Source organism: Homarus americanus, unplaced genomic scaffold (genome assembly GCF_018991925.1).
Source record: "Homarus americanus isolate GMGI-L3 unplaced genomic scaffold, GMGI_Hamer_2.0 scaffold41444, whole genome shotgun sequence".
NCBI classification, from domain to species: Eukaryota; Metazoa; Arthropoda; class Malacostraca; order Decapoda; family Nephropidae; genus Homarus; species Homarus americanus.
In genome coordinates this window covers 560,022-578,818 of record NW_024753611.1, presented here as the reverse complement: position 1 = coordinate 578,818, position 18,797 = coordinate 560,022, and the positions used below count along the sequence as shown (strand labels likewise).

General features: G+C 38.6%; 1 protein-coding gene across 1 annotated transcript in view; it reads left to right on the top strand.

Annotated features, from left to right (window-relative positions):
- The window catches only part of LOC121855393 (peripheral plasma membrane protein CASK-like), a 63,896-nt gene that overhangs the window by 37,113 nt on the left and 7,986 nt on the right, over positions 1-18,797 (top strand). Inside the window, exons 6-8 of the mRNA XM_042350286.1 lie at positions 2,908-2,931; positions 13,206-13,381; positions 14,754-14,876. Of these exons, the coding sequence (XP_042206220.1) occupies positions 2,908-2,931; positions 13,206-13,381; positions 14,754-14,876 (323 nt within the window). The remainder of the gene's footprint in view (positions 1-2,907; positions 2,932-13,205; positions 13,382-14,753; positions 14,877-18,797) is intronic.

Genomic DNA, 18,797 nt, shown 5'->3' with positions numbered 1-18,797 from the left:
TACAGTATCCTTTGTAGGGGTTGAGTACAGTATCCTTTGTGGTAGGGTTGAGTACAGTATCCTGGGTAGGGTGAGTACAGTATCCTAGTGGTAGGGTTGAGTACAGTATCTTTGTTGTAGGTTGAGTACAGTATCCTTGTGGTAGGTTGAATATCCTTTGTAGGGTTGAGTACAGTATCCTTAGTGGTAGGATTGAGTACAGTATCCTTTGTGGTAGGGTTGAGTACAGTATCCTTTGTGGTAGGGTTGAGTACGATATCCTTTGTTGTAGGATTGAATACGATATCCTCTTGGCCTGTTATCATGGGCTGAGGAGGTGCGATAACTTTTAGTTCTGGGGCAAGATTTTTAAGTTTGTGTTCTGGGATTGTGATATATTTTTGTTCTGGGATAAATTTATTTCCCTGTGACCTGGGATGTGTTGTATATTTGTTCTAGAATAGTTGTATTTTTTTGTCGTATTGTTTTGCGGTACAGTGTTTTACTCCTTTGTTCTGAGATTAGCTACAGCTCTTCTTTTTTTTTTCTTAGGTTTTTTATAAGGGAGAATGGGAAAGGTATAATACAGTGCCCCTTTTTTTAAGGGAGACAATGTGTTAATTTTTTGGACCTTTTATTATTAAGGGAGATGAAATAAGGTAGATTTCCTCTTTTGTCATGTTTTTTAAAGGGAGATGAAATAAGATACATCAACCTTTTTTTCCTGTTTTAAAGGGAGATGGAATAAAGTAAATTACCCCTTTTGTCCTGGGTTTTCAAGGGTGATAACTGACACGAGGTGAGGTGGTCATAGATTGTATGATATAGAGATAATTCTTTATGCTCTTATACTCTCTTACGGTAAAGGCACAGTCTTGGTATGATATATGGAACGTATGATTGTGTTTTGCTCCGATGTATCATTATGGGTGGGTGGGTGGGTGGGTGGGTGGCTGGGTGTGTGTTGGGTGGGTTGGTAGGTGTGTGGTGGGTGGGTGGGTGGGTGTGTGTTGGAATATTGGATTTAGTACAGTACATAACAGTATAGCGTTTACTTATAATTTAATTCCGATAAGATCTGTAGAGTCTCGTGTTGTGGTTTCTCAGGAGAGTTATGGAAGCATCGTAGACAGGAAAACTATTGTAGATGACCTGGGGTGTACAGGTCCTCCCCCGTCAGGATAAAAGGTGCAGAATTATTGTACCTGTTGTTAAATATTATGAGAATGGGCAATCTGATATACTTTTTCCAAGATGACAATTAACATCGTGAATTCATTTCGTTGGTAGACGTAAGCGCTGTAAACTTTTAAAACGTTATTTGTAAAGTTGATATATCTTATTCACACACACACACACACACACACACACACACACACACACACACACACACACACACACACACACACACACACACACACACACACACACACACATCTCATCCAAATCTAGCTTCACTGACTCTAACCTATCTTAACCTAATCAAACTACCCAAATCAAACTTAACCTAACGAAACTAACCTAACCTTTAGAGTTATATATAATCTAGCAACATAACCTAATCAAAATAAACCTCACACTTAACAGAACTTTATACAATACATCCTACTGAAGCCCTCTCAGACCTAAATTAACCTAATATAATCCAACTTAACCTAACCTAACCGAACCGAGTTAAACACTTACCTTCCATGACCAAGGGAGTACAGGTATTTTAAGTTTATAGCTTGACAATGAGGTAATTACATATGAGTGTTGCCTGATAGCTAGTACTGGTCTTGAAGCTGAAATAAGTTGAATATTGTGTCGGGCAAGTGACGATTAGTTTCAGGCAAGAGACGATAAGCTTCGCCCAAGTGGAGATTAGGCTCGGTTAAGCGACGATTAATTTCAGACAAGGGAAATAAAAGATATGCCACCACATCATGGTTCGAATAATAATGTAAATAACTCGCAATCGGTGTGCCATGGCAGCGTCTGTTCATGACCATTTGAAAAGTAAATTAAGTCAATAAAAATAGGGGATCAGATGGACTTCAGCCGCCGACTTTGGTCCTTCGTGATGTTCATTTGAATGTTATGGAGTCGGATTCTCGGACGTTCGTGTAATGAAGATAATGGCAGGGAAATATTTAATGTATATTTTTCATAATTATAGTCAAATGGAAGTGTTTATACGTGCTTTAGAGATAGTGACAGATCTTTATAAGTTATGCCAAATTAAAGTACCCTACCCTACCCTACCCTACCCTACCCTACCCCCACTGCCTCCCTTCCCCTACCCTCCCCCTACCCCTACCCCTACCCCTACCTACCCCTCCCCTCCCCTCCCATCACCTCCCTCCCTACCCTACCCCTACCCTACCCCCCTACCCTTCCCAACCCCTACCCTACCCTACCCTACCCTACCCTACCCTAACGTAATCAAAATCACACTAACTTACCCGAACCTACGCCTGACCTTTACACACCTAATTTAACTAAAATAACGTACCGTGTGTAAATACATATTTGGCAAACTATTCTTACGGGGTAGAGTTACGTATCGGGCGATATACCATTACTGTACATAATTATATAATGAAATAGAATAAGAAAACACATTATAGCCAATAAGTGTTATATTTACTGCAGGACATTTGAATTTTATTATAGGAATATTTTTTTTTTATACTTAGAAATGTTCATGTATGTGTTTATATATATATTGCTTGACAGGTTTTTGTGTGAATACGTTTTGAGTATTATGAATGTCTTATGGTCTGGTGAGTGTGTTTTCTTGGCTGGTGAGTGTGTTCTTGGCTGGTGAGTGTGTGTTCTTGGCTGGTGAGTGTATGGTGAATCCAGTCAGTGGTGTGAGTGGTTCTTGACTGTATCTCAACTATCCCACATTGACTGTATATTAACTGTCCTGTTGTGTCTTTTCAGTGTATCTCATGGCTTCAGAATGTTGTAAGTGTCTCACTTCCCTTGAGTTTGTCTTGAGTGTATCATAAGTGTTCAGTGAGTCTATTTCTCTGGAGTGTTCCCCCGAATGGTCTCTTAAACTGCATGTGTTACGTGTGCATACTCATTAATGCCCCTTGAGTGCATTCTATAAATAATCTGCCCTCTTAAGTGTTGTTCGTGAGTGTGTCTTTATGATATTTGCATTTAGTGCATTTTCAGTGTCTTGTGATTCAATCTCTGTAATATTATTGGTCTTATATTTTGAGCGTATCGTTAGTGTATATCTTGGTTCTGGTGTTATCTTGAGTGTATCTCGAGTGTATCTACTTAATAGTGTGTGTTTTGAGTGTATATTGAGTTTGTTGTAAGTGTATCTCAAGAACACAAGGATTTTTAAGAGTAATATGAATGAACTTAATGATATGAAGTGTATTATGAAAGAACTTATTAATTTAATGTGTATCGTGAATTAAGTGCATGATCATTGTTCTTCGAGTGTATCGGTTGTGTATGGAGGAGATATTACCGTGAGTGTATCATTTGTTAAATTGTTTTGGGGATGAATATAGTCAACTTCACAGACCTGACTGATATATGATTTTCGTGTGAGAGGGATTTTTTAAAGGTCTAATTAACCTAGGCCTATTCAGTCACCTGATGTAGGTCACCTGTGGTACTTGAATGTACCCTGAGTGTTTCCCGAGTGAGTGGTTTATATTAAGTGCATACGACTGGGGACGAGATGCATATCTTTGAAAGGGTGTATATTGTATTTCGAGTGTGTGTGTGTGTGTGTGTGTGTGTGTGTGTGTGTGTGTGTGTGTGTGTGTGTGTGTGTGTGTGTGTGTGTGTGTGTGTGTGTGTGTGTGTGTGTGTGTGTGTGTGTGTGCATTGTAGCTATGTTTTAAATGTTATAGGTTATTTCTATACAAAATACATTAGGATAAAATAAACAGGCTGTTCAAGATTTGGTTTTGGTTATGTGTTAAGCTGCACTTACACCCCCACCCCCCACCCCCCAAAAGTTAAATTGTCGGAAAAAATTCAAGCAATCAACTCGGAAAAAACAAAGCATTGGACTGACTAAACTTGGCCACACATACATAAGGCATATCCCCATCATAGTGTCCAACAGCTACAAAAAGTACATAGAAATATTTAGCTGATGTGTTTGTGTGATGTGCTACTAACATTAACTAATAGATTCATCACATTATTAATACCGGATATAGCGACAGCCTGTAGCTTAAATGGCCATTATGTTAATTATGATTTTGTAGCATTTGGAAATGGATTATCATATTTATTAAATTCATAAAGTAATTATATCACGTTCAGGAGGGTAAAATTTGAGTGTGTGTGTGTGTGTGTGTGTGTGTGTGTGTGTGTGTGTGTGTGTCATCGTCAGACGTCATCAATCCTCACATATCGACCTGCAAATCAGAAGACATAAGATCGTAGTACACGCAAATAAGAATGTTTCTCTTTGCCTTAATAATACCAGTAAAGATGTAATGATTCAGGTCTCTTGGTCTTTAGCGGATTTTAAGGACCTTTGGGTCTGGTCTTTATAATACTTGGATGACATCGTCTGGCCACTGTAGAGCTCTGAATGGTTTTGTATGCGTTGGGAGCTGCTTAGAGATGACCAGCCAATTGAAGACTCGAGGGGTTGTAATAATTAATTCTTTACCGTTTCGACGTTGTTGATATATTGGATAAGAGTCTTTTTCTATTGACTAGTTTTTGCTGTTTTTAATGTATTAGTTTTTTGTGAGGAAGGATCACTTTTACAACATTAGGTGGCAGTGGAGTGTGGGTGATGGGTGGTATCTGACCTTCGTTGGAGAGCTTTATACTCGTGTGTGTCGCGGGAAAGCCTCTGTTTTTTTTCTGACAGTGGGAGGTATTATCGAGTTACAATGACTGGGAAATTCGTGACGTATCTGTCAGTGGATTGGGATTTTTTCAGTGGTATTTTTGCATTTTTTTTTAATGGAAGGGGGGAATTTTCAATAGTTTTAATCTGAAAAAACGGGATATATTTACACTTTTATGTTTTATGGAATGGGATTAGTTTCCAATGCTGTATTTGGACAAGGGGGAACATTATGACCATTTACTTTTGTTGATACACTGGGAAATTTATTTATTTTTTTTTACAGAAAGAACGTGATTTTTTGTCCTTGTATCAAAAAAGGGATTTTTTTGTACTTGAAAAATAATTGTGCACTTTTTATCAATGGTCCAGAAGTTTGTGATCAGTGATTTTACTAAAAAAATATGATGACCTGATAATTAACCCTTACTGGGGGGGGGGGAGGTGTTAGGTTAGATTAAGGTTAGGGTAGATTAGCGTTAGGTTAGATTAAGTTAAGTTGAGTAAAAAAGCATTTGTGTATGTTTGTTTGTTAGTCATCTCTTACGTGATGTACTGTATATTATTAAGGGTAATTAATTTTATATAAATATTTTATGTTTGAAAATATAATCAGGATATTTGTTTCCTTTTCTCTATATTTAATCCATGTTGTATGTCTATCGTGATGTGCTTATGTTTTGTGTATAGTTGATGTAGAGTATTAAGTGTGTTTCATTATATGGAACTATAGAGAGAAATAATGACTGAAAAGGTTAATGGTATTTGTATTATTTGCCGGACTTTACTATTTATGCATGTTTGTAATATTTCTACCCAATAAAGATGAATTACGTTGTTGATAACTTCTATTGAGTACATCAAATACATGTACTACAAGACAGACAGCTGCAGACTTGTTCTCTAGTTGCAGATTAAGTAACAATTGCTAATAAATCATAAAAGTAAAAGTATCAATAACCTTTTCAGTCTTCATTATTCCCATGTGTTTACTGTAAATCAAATACCCTGTTGAGTACTATTGTTTTTTTCATGATAGATATAAGTATGTGTGTTTGACGTGTGTGTAATGTTCTCTAGTATCGTAAAAGCGTTCAGTTTAGGATTGTTCAAGTTTATATAGGATTCTGATATTTTTTTCCCTTATATTCCATCCCTGCTAATGTGTGTGTGTAGGACTATGATGTTTTCTTATATAAAATCCTTCGCTCTTGGCTATATACTAATTTTTATTATAGATTAAAAACATTTATTTTTTTCAGATCTACAGATTAGTAAGGAAAAAAGTGGATTAGATTATTTATTTTATTTTTAACTAAAGTCCCAGCTGCCGTGTGCATAACTCTCGTGGCTTTATCGTCTTATACAAACAGCTGTCTTCATCACAGCATATGTCCTCACCCCCCTCCATGGAGCATGCAGTAACCGTACATCTTCTATTTATTTAAACATCGTAAACTATGCTAATGTTTATCACCCAAATCTACATATCATCATTTACATATACAATGTTTAAGTGTAATTCTTATACAGTAGAAGTCATCACCATATATCAGTAATGTTTATGTTTACTTCTGATAAACATATATTTTTACCTGGGTTGTCACTCCGCAGGTTGGTGATTGGAGATTGGTATTATTGTTGTGTTCTGTCTGTGAGGCGCTTAGGGAGGTGACGTCTATTGTAGCATTTATTATATAAGTTAAAGTGTGGGCAGTACCATGTGTCTGGCAGCAACACGATATTTGGAAACATGTGACATTTTTTGACGTCATTGATACCACAGGTGATTGGATATATGGCCCTTCTGACGTCATGGGTCATAAAATATTTATCTAGATACATTTGTTCATTGATTACTCAGCGCAACTGACGTCATAGATCAAATGGGCTATTGAACCAATTGTCAGAGGTGGTGGTTGTTAATGTATCACTTATTGCTTCTAATGTTAATAATTTCTTGAACTAACCAGACGGCCGGCTGCTCACAGTAATTGTTGTACACACTCATAGTTGGTGACGACGGATATCCTCATTATTTCTACCTGGTCATTAGTTTAATGTTAAGGCTCTGTGGGCAACAAGTTGAAATTCATGTTATTAAGTTTTCCTCATATTCATTAGCAGAATTAATTATCAAAACTTAATACTTTAGGCCCTAGAGTGTGAAGTTTTGATAATTTAATAATTATTTGTCATAATGATACCATAGAGTCGAGGGCATTGTTAAGGCAGTTAATTATTAAATTTGGACCACAGATCCTTAATATTAGGATAATTTATCTGTGTGAATTATTAAACGCTTCACCTGGTGTGTGTGAATGCGTGCGTTCAAGGCTTCTTTGTATTATAGTAAGATTGCCCTTGACCAGGTTACTCACAAGCTCGAGGACACTAGCAGTAACAGATGGAGTTAATAACCTTGAACTCTGAACTGTTGCTTAAAAAAAGGGATTGTTTGGTTGTTGTCTGTGCTTTAAGTGTGTGTCAACATACCGAGGGTAATGTCACTCTGGTTAACTCGGTTCATATGCTGATTCTCAACGTGACTTAAACATTGATTTTTAACGCTATCAGAGATGATGCGGGATTGGTGATGTCACGTGTGTGGTTTGTAAACTTTGTAGGCAGCAAGTTCTTCGATTTTTATAAACACGGTACTGCTATATCAGGGTTTTTATTTTTATTTTGAAGGTTAAAACTTTTATGCAATTTAACTTACGGTGTACACAGGCATATATATAAAGTGACTCCAGAGAATGATGCCATAACTCACTGCATCACATGGGTAAGTGGGTAGTGTGCCCCCCGTGTCCTCACCCTCCTCTCCAGGTACCACAGTAGTGAGCTGTTCACGCCAGTTTTAAAGGTTATGAGTACTGCCCTCGTCACCACCTTGTTCATGACAACACCAGCGTTACACCATCACTCACCACCTGTTTTCAAAGTTTCACCAGCTTTACACCATTACTCTCACCATCTGTGTCCTTGACAACACCAGCGTAACGTAATGTATCACCAACTCCGTCCCTAACCATTACCACCACTATCACCAACATCAGTACCACCACCACCACTATCACCAGCATCAGTACCACCACCAGGTTCACCATTGCCTCGCAGCTACATCACATATTATTTTATCCTCGCTGTGGTTATTATTATCGTTTATATTAGTATCGTCATCACCATCACAACTACCACCATCTCGGCCTCACTACCACCACCACCACATCTCACTCCACTCTATTCCCATTACTAGCCATCCCTCTCCTCCCGTTCCCCTCCGTACATGGCCCCCCTCATTGACCACCAAATCTCTATCTTTCAGTGTCAAGTGTCTCTCCCTCTCAGTTGGGTAAATATTGTGTATCCTGGTAACATAGCGTCGTGTTCTCTTTCCATTGTACCTCTACCACTAGAGTTTGTCTCAAAAAATCTCTCCTTGAATAACAACCCCTTCTCTGGTCTGGGTTCTCATTGGCTGGTTATTTTCATCCAGTAGGTGCTCTTATTGGCTGGATAAATTCATGTATAATAATCGCATTCCTATTGGGTGGATGAATTCAGCCAGTCGGTGTTCTTATTGGCTGGATGATTTCAGCCAGCCAATCCCAGTCTTGGCATTTAAGGACGGGCTGTCATAATCCGGATAAATTTAACCAATCAGTCACCGCTCTCCTCCCATCTTTTCAGCGGAATGTGGGTTGTGATTGATTGATTAAACATTCAACCAACCAATCACAGCCCCCTTCCCTCCGGTTATAGAGAAACGGGCTCTGATTGGTTGAAATAATGCAGCCAGTAAGTTTGAGGCCCATCCGGTTGGTCACTGGGACACGGATTATGATTGGTTGGATAAAATCATTTAGAATTTGTTCATAGTGAGTGGATAAATTTAAGCAGCCAGTTACATCCCCTTTCCCCTAATTAGCTAAATCGTGGGTTCTGATTGGTTGAATAAAATCAGCAAGACAATCATAGACCCATATCCACTCGTGGCTGGGGCGAGGGCTGTCATTGGCTGGGTAAAGTCATGGAGTCACTCCCAGCCCTGCGGTAGTCCAGTCACAGGAAGGCGGACTGTGATTTGTTTTTTTGTTTTTTAAATTTAACGAACCAATCACAGCCCCCCTCCCTTTCGTCACTGGGGCTGGGTACTCTAATTGGTTGGAGAAATTCAGTAAGCCAGTTAAAGCCCCCCTGCCTTAGCATCACAGGTTAGTGGGGGCTTCTATTGGTTGCATAGATTGAGCCAACCAACCAGTCACGGCTTTTACCTCTTGTTACGGGGAAGATAACTGATTCATTGAATAAATTTAGCCAATCACCTACAGCCCCCCATCTGTTGTGGTCTGTTATTGCTTGAATGGAATCACTCAACCAATCACAGACAATGTCATTGGCTCGTGGGCTCTTATTAGTTAGACTTATTCAGTCATTCAATTAGAGGCTCGCTGGGTAACTGGGATAAGGAGGTCACCAAGGAGTGATTTTTTGACAATCTGTATTTAGATGTTTACATTGATTAGGTGCTACGGAGAGTGGCCATACTTTCACTGTGAAATTATTAACTATGATTTGGATAAATGTAAATATTTAATTATTCATTTGATACATTAACGCTCATGCATAGGAAAATTAAATCGATAAAATATTTTTATAATGTTTTTAATGCCAAGAGTCGAATATTTAAACCTGTATACTTTTTATAATGATAATTAATTTAATATATTAACACAGTATTTCTAGTTAAGACTAATTAAACAGACGAAAGCATAGTTGTTAAGTATATGAAACATTTGATAGTATTAACGATTCGACGAAGGCAGACTTTTCGACCTCCGTAGGACCTAAATAATGCAATGGTCCCCCTCCGCACATAGCACCGTTCAGTTACGTTTTCTCTGAATAAATATCAGGACAGTTTTTTTTCATCCCACGGATCGACCTTCCTTCCCCCCACAAGAAATATTATGTTATTTATTTTTACTTCCTTCTTCTTGTTTATATCCCATAATAAATTTAAAATGGAACTGTATTTAATTGTATTTAAAATAACATGCATACAACACATGGTTTTGTCTTACATAATCTTATTCACCAGGAGTTATTTTTGGAATACTGTTCAGTATTTGTTAAGTACATACAAGCGTGACTTCACAAGCAATCACTGCCATCATGACACCATTTATTGCTTGATTGTTTGACCCGCTTTGCATGACTCACCTGATTTTTTGCTTGCCATGATACCTGTGCATGTCATCTTCCTTGCTTCTTGCTGGGGTATACTATATATGTATGCCATGCACTGTTTGCTTGTTACGTATGTATAGTTGCATACATACAGTATACTGCTGGGTAACCGTATGAGTGTTGGTGTTTCTTCATGTGGAGTGCGTGCGTCTGTGTGTGTGCTGGGTGTTTATATATATATATATACTAGCGATGAAGTTTCTTCAAGCAACTAAGATATATATAGTATAACGGTTAACAGGTTTGTAATTTTGTTAGTATTATAGTAGTAATGTTATTACATATGTTTCATCAACACATATATATATATATATATATATATATATATATATATATATATATATATATATATATATATATATATATATATATATATATATAACCCAGGTAACTTCCAAGTAAGTAAAATATATAGACAATATAAATACAATATATTTAACTTCATTCCAATCCCATCTCTAAGGTTATCACTTAATTTCTCAAAAGAACACTGCTATTATTTAGATGTATCTATTTCGGTTAATATTTTCATTAGTTTAATTTTAATTATTAATAAATAAGCAGGTATTTAACAAACAAACACACACATACACACACACACGTAATGATAATAATAATAATAAAATACATTTCTGTTATAATTTGAGGCAATAGAAGCGCGAAATAGCCTCAAGATAAATCTAGGTTACGTCTGAGGACAAGACACCACCAAGTGTTATTAAAGAAATACAGTTATTTAAGCGTTATAGACAGGGTCACTTCTGAGGAGGCAGTATTAGACGTGTGGCTTAATAAAGTGTTGTATTTGTACTTGAAAACGGAATGACAATATCACCTTCCCTCTGTGGTGAGATTCTGGTAAACCCACGAGTGTATGAACGACTGTCCTACTGTACGTGTGTGTAGTGGTATAGAGTGGTGTAGTATAGGCGTGGGTGAGGTGAGATGCCTGATGCAGTAAATAAAGGTGTTTGTTGTGGATTCATTCTATCAGGTTATTTGCAAGGCTGTGAGGTCATCAGGTAATCCTAATACAACAGGTATAGACGGAGAGGTAAAGGTAAAGAAAATGGAGTTAGGGAAAAAGAAAGAAAGGGATAACGTAGATAGGACGAAAGAAGTCAGGCAATGAGAAGGATGTTTGTGAAGAGTTAGTAGATGGAATGGTGAGTGGTGGGAGTAATAGAGATGGAAAGAATAGATTGGAAGGGTGTGTAGGGTGAGAGGCAATGAAGAATGGGATGGAAACAGGAAATTTGAAGGAAAGGGAAGTGGGGAAAGGAGGTTGGAAGGCAGGAAGAGGGAGGATGGGAGGCAGGGAGAGGAAGATGAGAGGGCAGAGGGGGGCCAAGGGGAAACAATGCTGAGAGGCACGAGAAGTGAGAGGGCTGGGATAGGGGAACGAGAGTGAGTAGGGGAGAAACTATTTTTGAGCGAGGGGAGTATAAAAGAGAGAGAGAGAGAGAGAGCTGGCTCATCGCTTGTCTGTCGTATTTTTTTCTAAACATTTACATGGATTTGTAAATGAGAGAGAATGGATGAAAGTCAGATAGAGAGATGCGCAGGTTTATACTACATGAACGAATATCCCGCTGTGCAAGTATCTACGTGAACATACACCGTGATACTTGCAGCTCATGGGATCTATTTAGACGTACATACAAGTCAACGTAGTTCATAAATGTCTATTTGAATGTGAATATGGCAGTACAGATGTCAATTTGAACATACATAGTTCACAATGTTTATTTGACCGGAAGCAAAGGTCACACCATGCGGTTATTAGTCGAAATTATCAGCCAATCCCCGAGCAGATAACCTTACGTGTATTAATTAAGTCAAGAGTGTGTATGACGGTGTATCTATATGCTCTCGTGTTGAGGGGAGACTGAGTGAGGGAGCGGGGGAAGTTGTCGAGGGGTGTAGTAGCGTATAATAAGCGAGGTGGTGTACTCGACTGACTGTTCCATGAATTACGTAACAGACATTCCGGTATGTTCAGGATACATACCTGTAATAAACTGATATTAGCGAAGTGGTGTGACTGACTCTTTTTAATAATGGTATATGATTTTTAAACAGTGATCTGAGGTAATATAATGTGTTTAGTCCCGGTTTAGTATGAACAAGCGTAATCTTCCTTGATACATCAGAATAACTGGTGATAAAAACGGGTAATTATATTATTCCCACAGAGGACACCACAGTAATTACTACTGCCTAAGGCTATGTATGTTATTTCATATGTTAATGTTAATGTGTTTTTTTTTCATTTGTGACGACTCCATTACGTGAACTATGACTCTCTAAATATTAATCTCAAAATGTGTCTCAGTTTCATTATAACGTTGAGAAGTACAGGATATGAGAGAGTTATATACGTTAAACACATGACCAATATATATATTTTATTATCGTCACTTCCTCTGCCGTCACCACTCATCTGTTCATTATTTTGATGCCTTCTACCTCTGGAGAATACCCGGATGTCCTATCTTAATGTCACTTCAACTTTTCTGAAGGTGGTCATTTCGTGTTCAAGACTTTCATCTCATGCAGGGTGTGACATCTAATCATAACCCCGTTTTTATGTGACCGTTTTCAAGAGGCGCTCTTCATCGGTCAATCTCTAGTTGGTGGTTCTTATATGCAGAAAAATGTTTAAATAAATAAAAAAGAGTAAAATAAATCTATTGTACTGAATATAGTAAAACATTTTTAGATAGAAAATGATAAATACATAAAATTACAAGTCAAGACACTGGAGTCTGTGGTTATTGATCTTCAGCGGACTCACTCCGCGTGATGGCCTGGCTATATGAATCACTTCACACGTCATTAACTCCCCATACAAATTACATATACTTTTTTCTCCGCCCATAACCAATGCCCCGAATAATTGTGTATACCACCTCTAATGGTGTCATCAGTTTTACATGTTAACAGGTAATATGATTTGACTTTGAACCATTTACAGGTAACGCAAAGAATATATTTTAAAAGAAAATATATCCTTCGAAATTACAAAGACAAATAGCTAGATAAAAATAAGGCATGATGTAACAAATCGTCCCCACCTTGAGAACTTTACTTGAGTCAACCATTTTCCCACTTTCTTTGACGGGACCATTTTCTATGACAGGTCGGATAGGGACGCCACACTTCATGAGTCCCGAGGTGGTGGAGCGACAACCTTACGGCAAGCCTGTGGACGTGTGGTCTGCCGGCGTCCTCCTCCACATACTGCTATCCGGCACTCTACCCTTTTATGGCACCAAAGAACGGCTCTATGACTCCATATGTCAAGCTAAGTTACATGTAAGTATCTGTACGCAGGTTTGTATGAGATAATTTCCCATATAAAGTTGTTTACCAGTGTGTGTGTGTGTGTTGGGTAGGTCAGCAACTAAATATTTGTATTTTTTAGGTAGTCGTGTTTAAGGAAAGTTTTATTTAATTCTTAATGGTTAAACTCCGCCACCAGTAAAACAATATTATAAATTAGTACACAAGAAAGTTTGCTTAATAATAAAGTTTGAGTTTAGAACTATAGATAAGTGACCTCGTTACCTATTCACGTGTTATGTGGTGCATTTAGGTCATTGGGGTGAACTTTAGGCGGCCAAGTTTCATTTTTATATACTTGAATTCCATAGATTAGATGATTTATTAATGGGGAAGTTGGTTGATAGATTGTTGATGCTTGTAAGGATAGGAGTTTATAGGTAAGTCTTGGGTAGGAAACTAAGTTATATTACCTGGAAGGACGTGAGCTCGTAGACTGATCTTAGAGAGTTTTGTAGACTTACCAGAAGGCTTCCAGGCTGGCACCTATTGTAATGGTTTGTTTTCTTCCGGAATTTCACTAAATCGTTTGTCTTAATGCATAGAATGTAAATCAGATGGAGGAGGGAGGATAAAACGACTCCGAATTTACTTAGGAAGTGTTACTGAAAATGGTAGGAACAAACACAAAGGGCTGCAACACTTGATGGTGTATCGCTGAGTGGTTCATACTAGTCGGACCTGAAGGCGCATACGTGGGCCAAGGCGTATCTTGTCACTTCTTAAGCAAATTCAAAGACACTTATTTCCCATTTCCTTAACTGACATTACATTCTACACATTAAAACAAACTCTTTAGTGAACTTACTAAAGAAAACAAACCGCTCTTCAGGGTGCAAACATAAAGGAAACTTTTACCCGTTGAAGGATAACCGTTCAGGATCAAGGATTTATTATTTCATTACTTATGGAAGGATAATGGTTCACATGTTAGTCTTGGGTGGAAGTTCAGTTTGGGATTAGTAAGATAAGAGGAAAACACAAGCGGTTCATATATTGGTATTGTATAGAAGAGAGGAAAATTAGAGGAAACCGAAGGGAAGGAAACTTACAAAGGTAATACTGGATAGACATTTGTTTAAGTTATGCTTGGGGAGAGAATTTCCTAATTATGGTAGAGATAGAGAGGGAGTGAATGAGAAGTGGAGAGCACAGCAAGTGTCATAGTATAAGGGGAAAAAGATTCTTTGTGAGAAATAACTTCAACAGCAAGAAATACTCTCTCTCTCTCTCTCTCTCTCTCTCTCTCTCTCTCTCTCTCTCTCAAAACTATGTAATTATTTGAATGATTTTTTTTTTGTATATCAATAATTAACCTATCTTGGCCCCCCCCCCCCTTCTTCAGCTCAACACGCCTACCTGGGAGAGTATCAGTGACCATGCCAAGGATCTGGTCCGTAGGATGTTGACATTTGACCCCAACGAACGAATCACCGTGAAGGAAGCACTCAACCACCGCTGGATCAAGGTACGAATATTAACCTTATTCCTGTATTATACTCGTATGTGTTTTTTTGTTTTTTTTTACCATATTTCAGTTTTATTTAATACTACAGAATTTTTTGGGTGCATCAAGGAAACATTAATTTCTATTTGCAGCGTCCCCTTTAAATAATAATCCTGGAAAATTAACAGATGTCTAACTCCGCTTGTCGTGAAAAATTTGTTTTACGTCGTTATTGTTACGATCGGGGAGCGGAAATGACACGGTTGATATTGACTGGGAGAGTAGAAATAACACTTTGGGGGAGTTTACGCGTGTAATAGTGACTGGCCAGTGGAAATTACAGTGTGTGTGTGTGTGTGTGTGTGTGTGTGTGTGAACCTTTTTTTATCGAACTCTCCTGTACTAGCTGAGGATGTAGACTTTTTTTTTTCAACTCCCGGGGTAGATGGTAGGGAGGGGGGGGAGGGGATGAAGTGTTCCTATATGCGGACTTCCTTTGTTTATGAAATCAGCCGTTTCGTAGACCTTTCCCAACCAACATTCAATCAAATGCAAATGACTTCGGTGTAAGACAAATTAACCTCTTACCTGCCTGAATTAATAGGTTTGTTTGTTCGTGGAATTTCAACTGCCAGGGTTATTAAGTCTCCACATTCACTAGGTTGTAAGTTTCAATAGGAGACAACTTTTAGGAATTCAGAATAAGCTGATGTGTTAAGGCTTGTTTTGGTGGTCTGTGTCCATATTAATTTATTTTTGAACGGCATTAACCTACGACATTAACCTTTTGGAGGACGATAGTTTAAGTTATAGATATACAAAGGAATGGTTATTATCCGTAGAAGGTTAAACAATCGTTCTTAAGTAAATCGTCCTATTATTCTAGATATATTAAACCATCATCAATTTAAGCTGTATCCTGGTAAGTCATTAATGTTGAAATCTACCGTGTTTCTTAAAGATTGTTCAGTGCCTCGTCTTCATTAAACGTGTAGAGAGATGATTTAGGAAATATTGAGATTAACAACTTGATACTTGGGCGTCACATCGAGAGTCTTCCGCGTGGAGGCCTAATGCGTTCACTCTATCCCGGGGGAAGTCGCGCATTAACATCAAACAAAACACGCATGAAGGCGCACCATCTTGTTAAAAAAAATATAGACTGGATGCAGTTCTTTCTGGTGTCGGACAACATAATTTTCCAACGTGTCGAGATATACATTTCCCGTCAATTTCCTGTCAATCATCACGCTCCCTGTCCCCAGAAACTTATCAGAGCCAAACAGTCTCCTAATGCTGGGTGGAGAGAGAGGGTCCTTCCTATACTGACGGTGATAATTCCGTTAAAGAGTTGTCACTGATTTCGATTTCGCGAACACGATGACACATGGAGCTGGTGCTATCGAATAACGTTAACCGGCCGATCAGATTACTGTACCTGCAAAACACACACACACACACACACACACACACACACACACACACACATACACACACACACACACACACACACAGCATTAATTTACCTGTTTTGGTGGTAAATGGTATATAATAAAGTTTTAATAACAAACCAAGACTGTGAACACCTTGCACGTTTAATTCACTCTCTCATATATTATGACGTTATCCCGAGCATTTATATAAAGTCTTGTCGGCACAGTTGCACGCTTGTATCCTGATGAAAATAATGCAAATGTGTTGGCACTCTTGTTTGATGTACGTAAATGTAATTAAGATTGTGCGATACTGGTCCGTGGGGGTAAACAATTGAAGTGCCAGGCTACCCTACTGCTAGTCCTCTCTCTCTCTCTCTCTCTCTCTCTCTCTCTCTCTCTCTCTCTCTCTCTCTCTCTCTCTCTCTCTCTCTCACCTTTCTTCCCTTATCTCCCATTATTTTGCGAGTAGTCTTCTTTGAAATCCTACTTTATATTATCCTTTCGTCTACACCTTTCCACTTTCAATTTATTCTTGTAAATGTTTAGGCTGTCACAATATCGCTGTCCAAAGTCTTAATATAAACCACGAATACCATTAGAGAACCGAGGCAAGAGAACGTATGTGTCAGGAAATACGTCTAGAGAGTTGGTTAAATGCAAAATGATGATCGAGGCACACAATCCGTGTATGATTTCTGGCTTAATCCTCAAAACAGCGTCAGTGCAGGCAGAAGGTGAGCGGATGTTCGTCAATCGCAGCCAATGCAAGTGTCATTGTGAGGTTGAGAGGCACTCCAGGCGCTATTGACTACCCGCTCGGGATGACAGTGTTTGTAAGTGTTTGTGTGTGTGTGTGTGTGTGTGTGTGTGTGTGTGTGTTGTAGGATGAGGACTGTGGCAGGAGGAGGAGGAGGGAGACAGGACACAGCAGAAGAGATAAATATCAAGGGTCCATTCGGCTCCCGCTGTTATCCGCCAATCCTCCTCACTGCTGATCCATCACTCAGTGGGATGTTGTCCTCCTCCACCCCCCTCCTTCGTTGAGCTCTCCTTCCTTCTCTTCCTTCCTTCTCTCCTTCTTTCTTTATCACTACTGTTGTTTCTCTCCTTTGTATGTGTCTTCTGCCTCCCCTTTCGCCTCTGTATGTGTCTCCAGATTTCTGCATTCTCTTTCGTATACATTTCTTTCTTTGTTTATCTTTCCTTCCCTGTTTCCTTCTTCGTTTCAGGTTTAACTCTTTTTTTTTATTTGTTATTTTGGTTTCCTTTCATCCTCTTTATTCTTTTTAATTTATGTATTATATTTTTGCCTATGCCTCTTCTCCTTGTAGTTAGAATATTGTTTATCGTTTGTTTCTTATTTTATGTTTGTGTAATTCCTTCTCCTCTGAACTGATTTAATTTTTCTGGAAGTTGGTAAACGTGTACAGTTGTGGCCTCAAATCCCTCGAACACTTTTGGTAATATCTGGTATAATGTCTCATGGAGGCTCATTGTGAACTGAGGTGATCAAGCAAAAGTCTTATTACATTCCTGTGCAGTGTCAGCGATACGAGTAGTCCCTGTTTTCATTATTTTTTTTACTTCGATAGCTAAATATTCATCTGCCTCTGTCTCTTTTACTTCATTCATCTTTTCCTTTGTTTTTTGTACCCTTCTCCTCTGTGTCTTTCCCCAATGTAATTTTAGCTTTGCATTTACTTTATATCTCTCTCTCTAATTTCTCTCTTCTTCTCCTCTTTCATTCTCTTTCTCCATTTCCATGTTATTCTCCTTTATAATACTCCTCCCCTTCCTTCCCATGTTCTTTTTTTTCCTCTTCTTTTTCTTTCCAATCTCCTCTCTTTCTTTCCCTTCTTCTCTTCCTCTCTCCTCAATTCCCATACCTCTATTCTCTGTGCGTCTCTCCCGTTTCACTTACTCTTGCCTTAGCGCCTTTTCCCTCTACTTCCCCAACTGTAATGATTGGCCGTATCCCAAGTACACCGGTTGAGGAACACCTTTGTCATCCCTGATCTTCTTCTCTCGTTCTGAACATGTTTGTGTCTTAACCATCACTCTACGGCTTCAGTCATCTCACATGATGGCTAAACATTACATTCGTGCAATTAGCGTAATGATTATAACAGGTGAGCTAAGGGTTCAAGTTAGATTATATCATGTAAGGTCAGGTGAAGGTAATACCCATTATGCGATTCACTTAGTTATTACCTTCCCTGTTGTATAGTATTACCGTTACACAAAGCTGAATGGTTGTAGCTCCTAATGACTCCTCTGGGCATAGACAGCTTATGAATGGCTCCACTGCATGACTAGTCCCTCCGTCAGCAGTACGGAATGAACCCTCTATGGGTAGCCAATACGCGAAGAGCTGCAGCACGTAATGGACGCTTCTTCCGCGCTACGTTATGGGTTGTGTGTGTAGCCAATACATGGAAATCGGCTCGACGACGAAGGAATACCAGAGTAAATTATCGGGAAACCTGAGTACTGATCGATTTTTGAT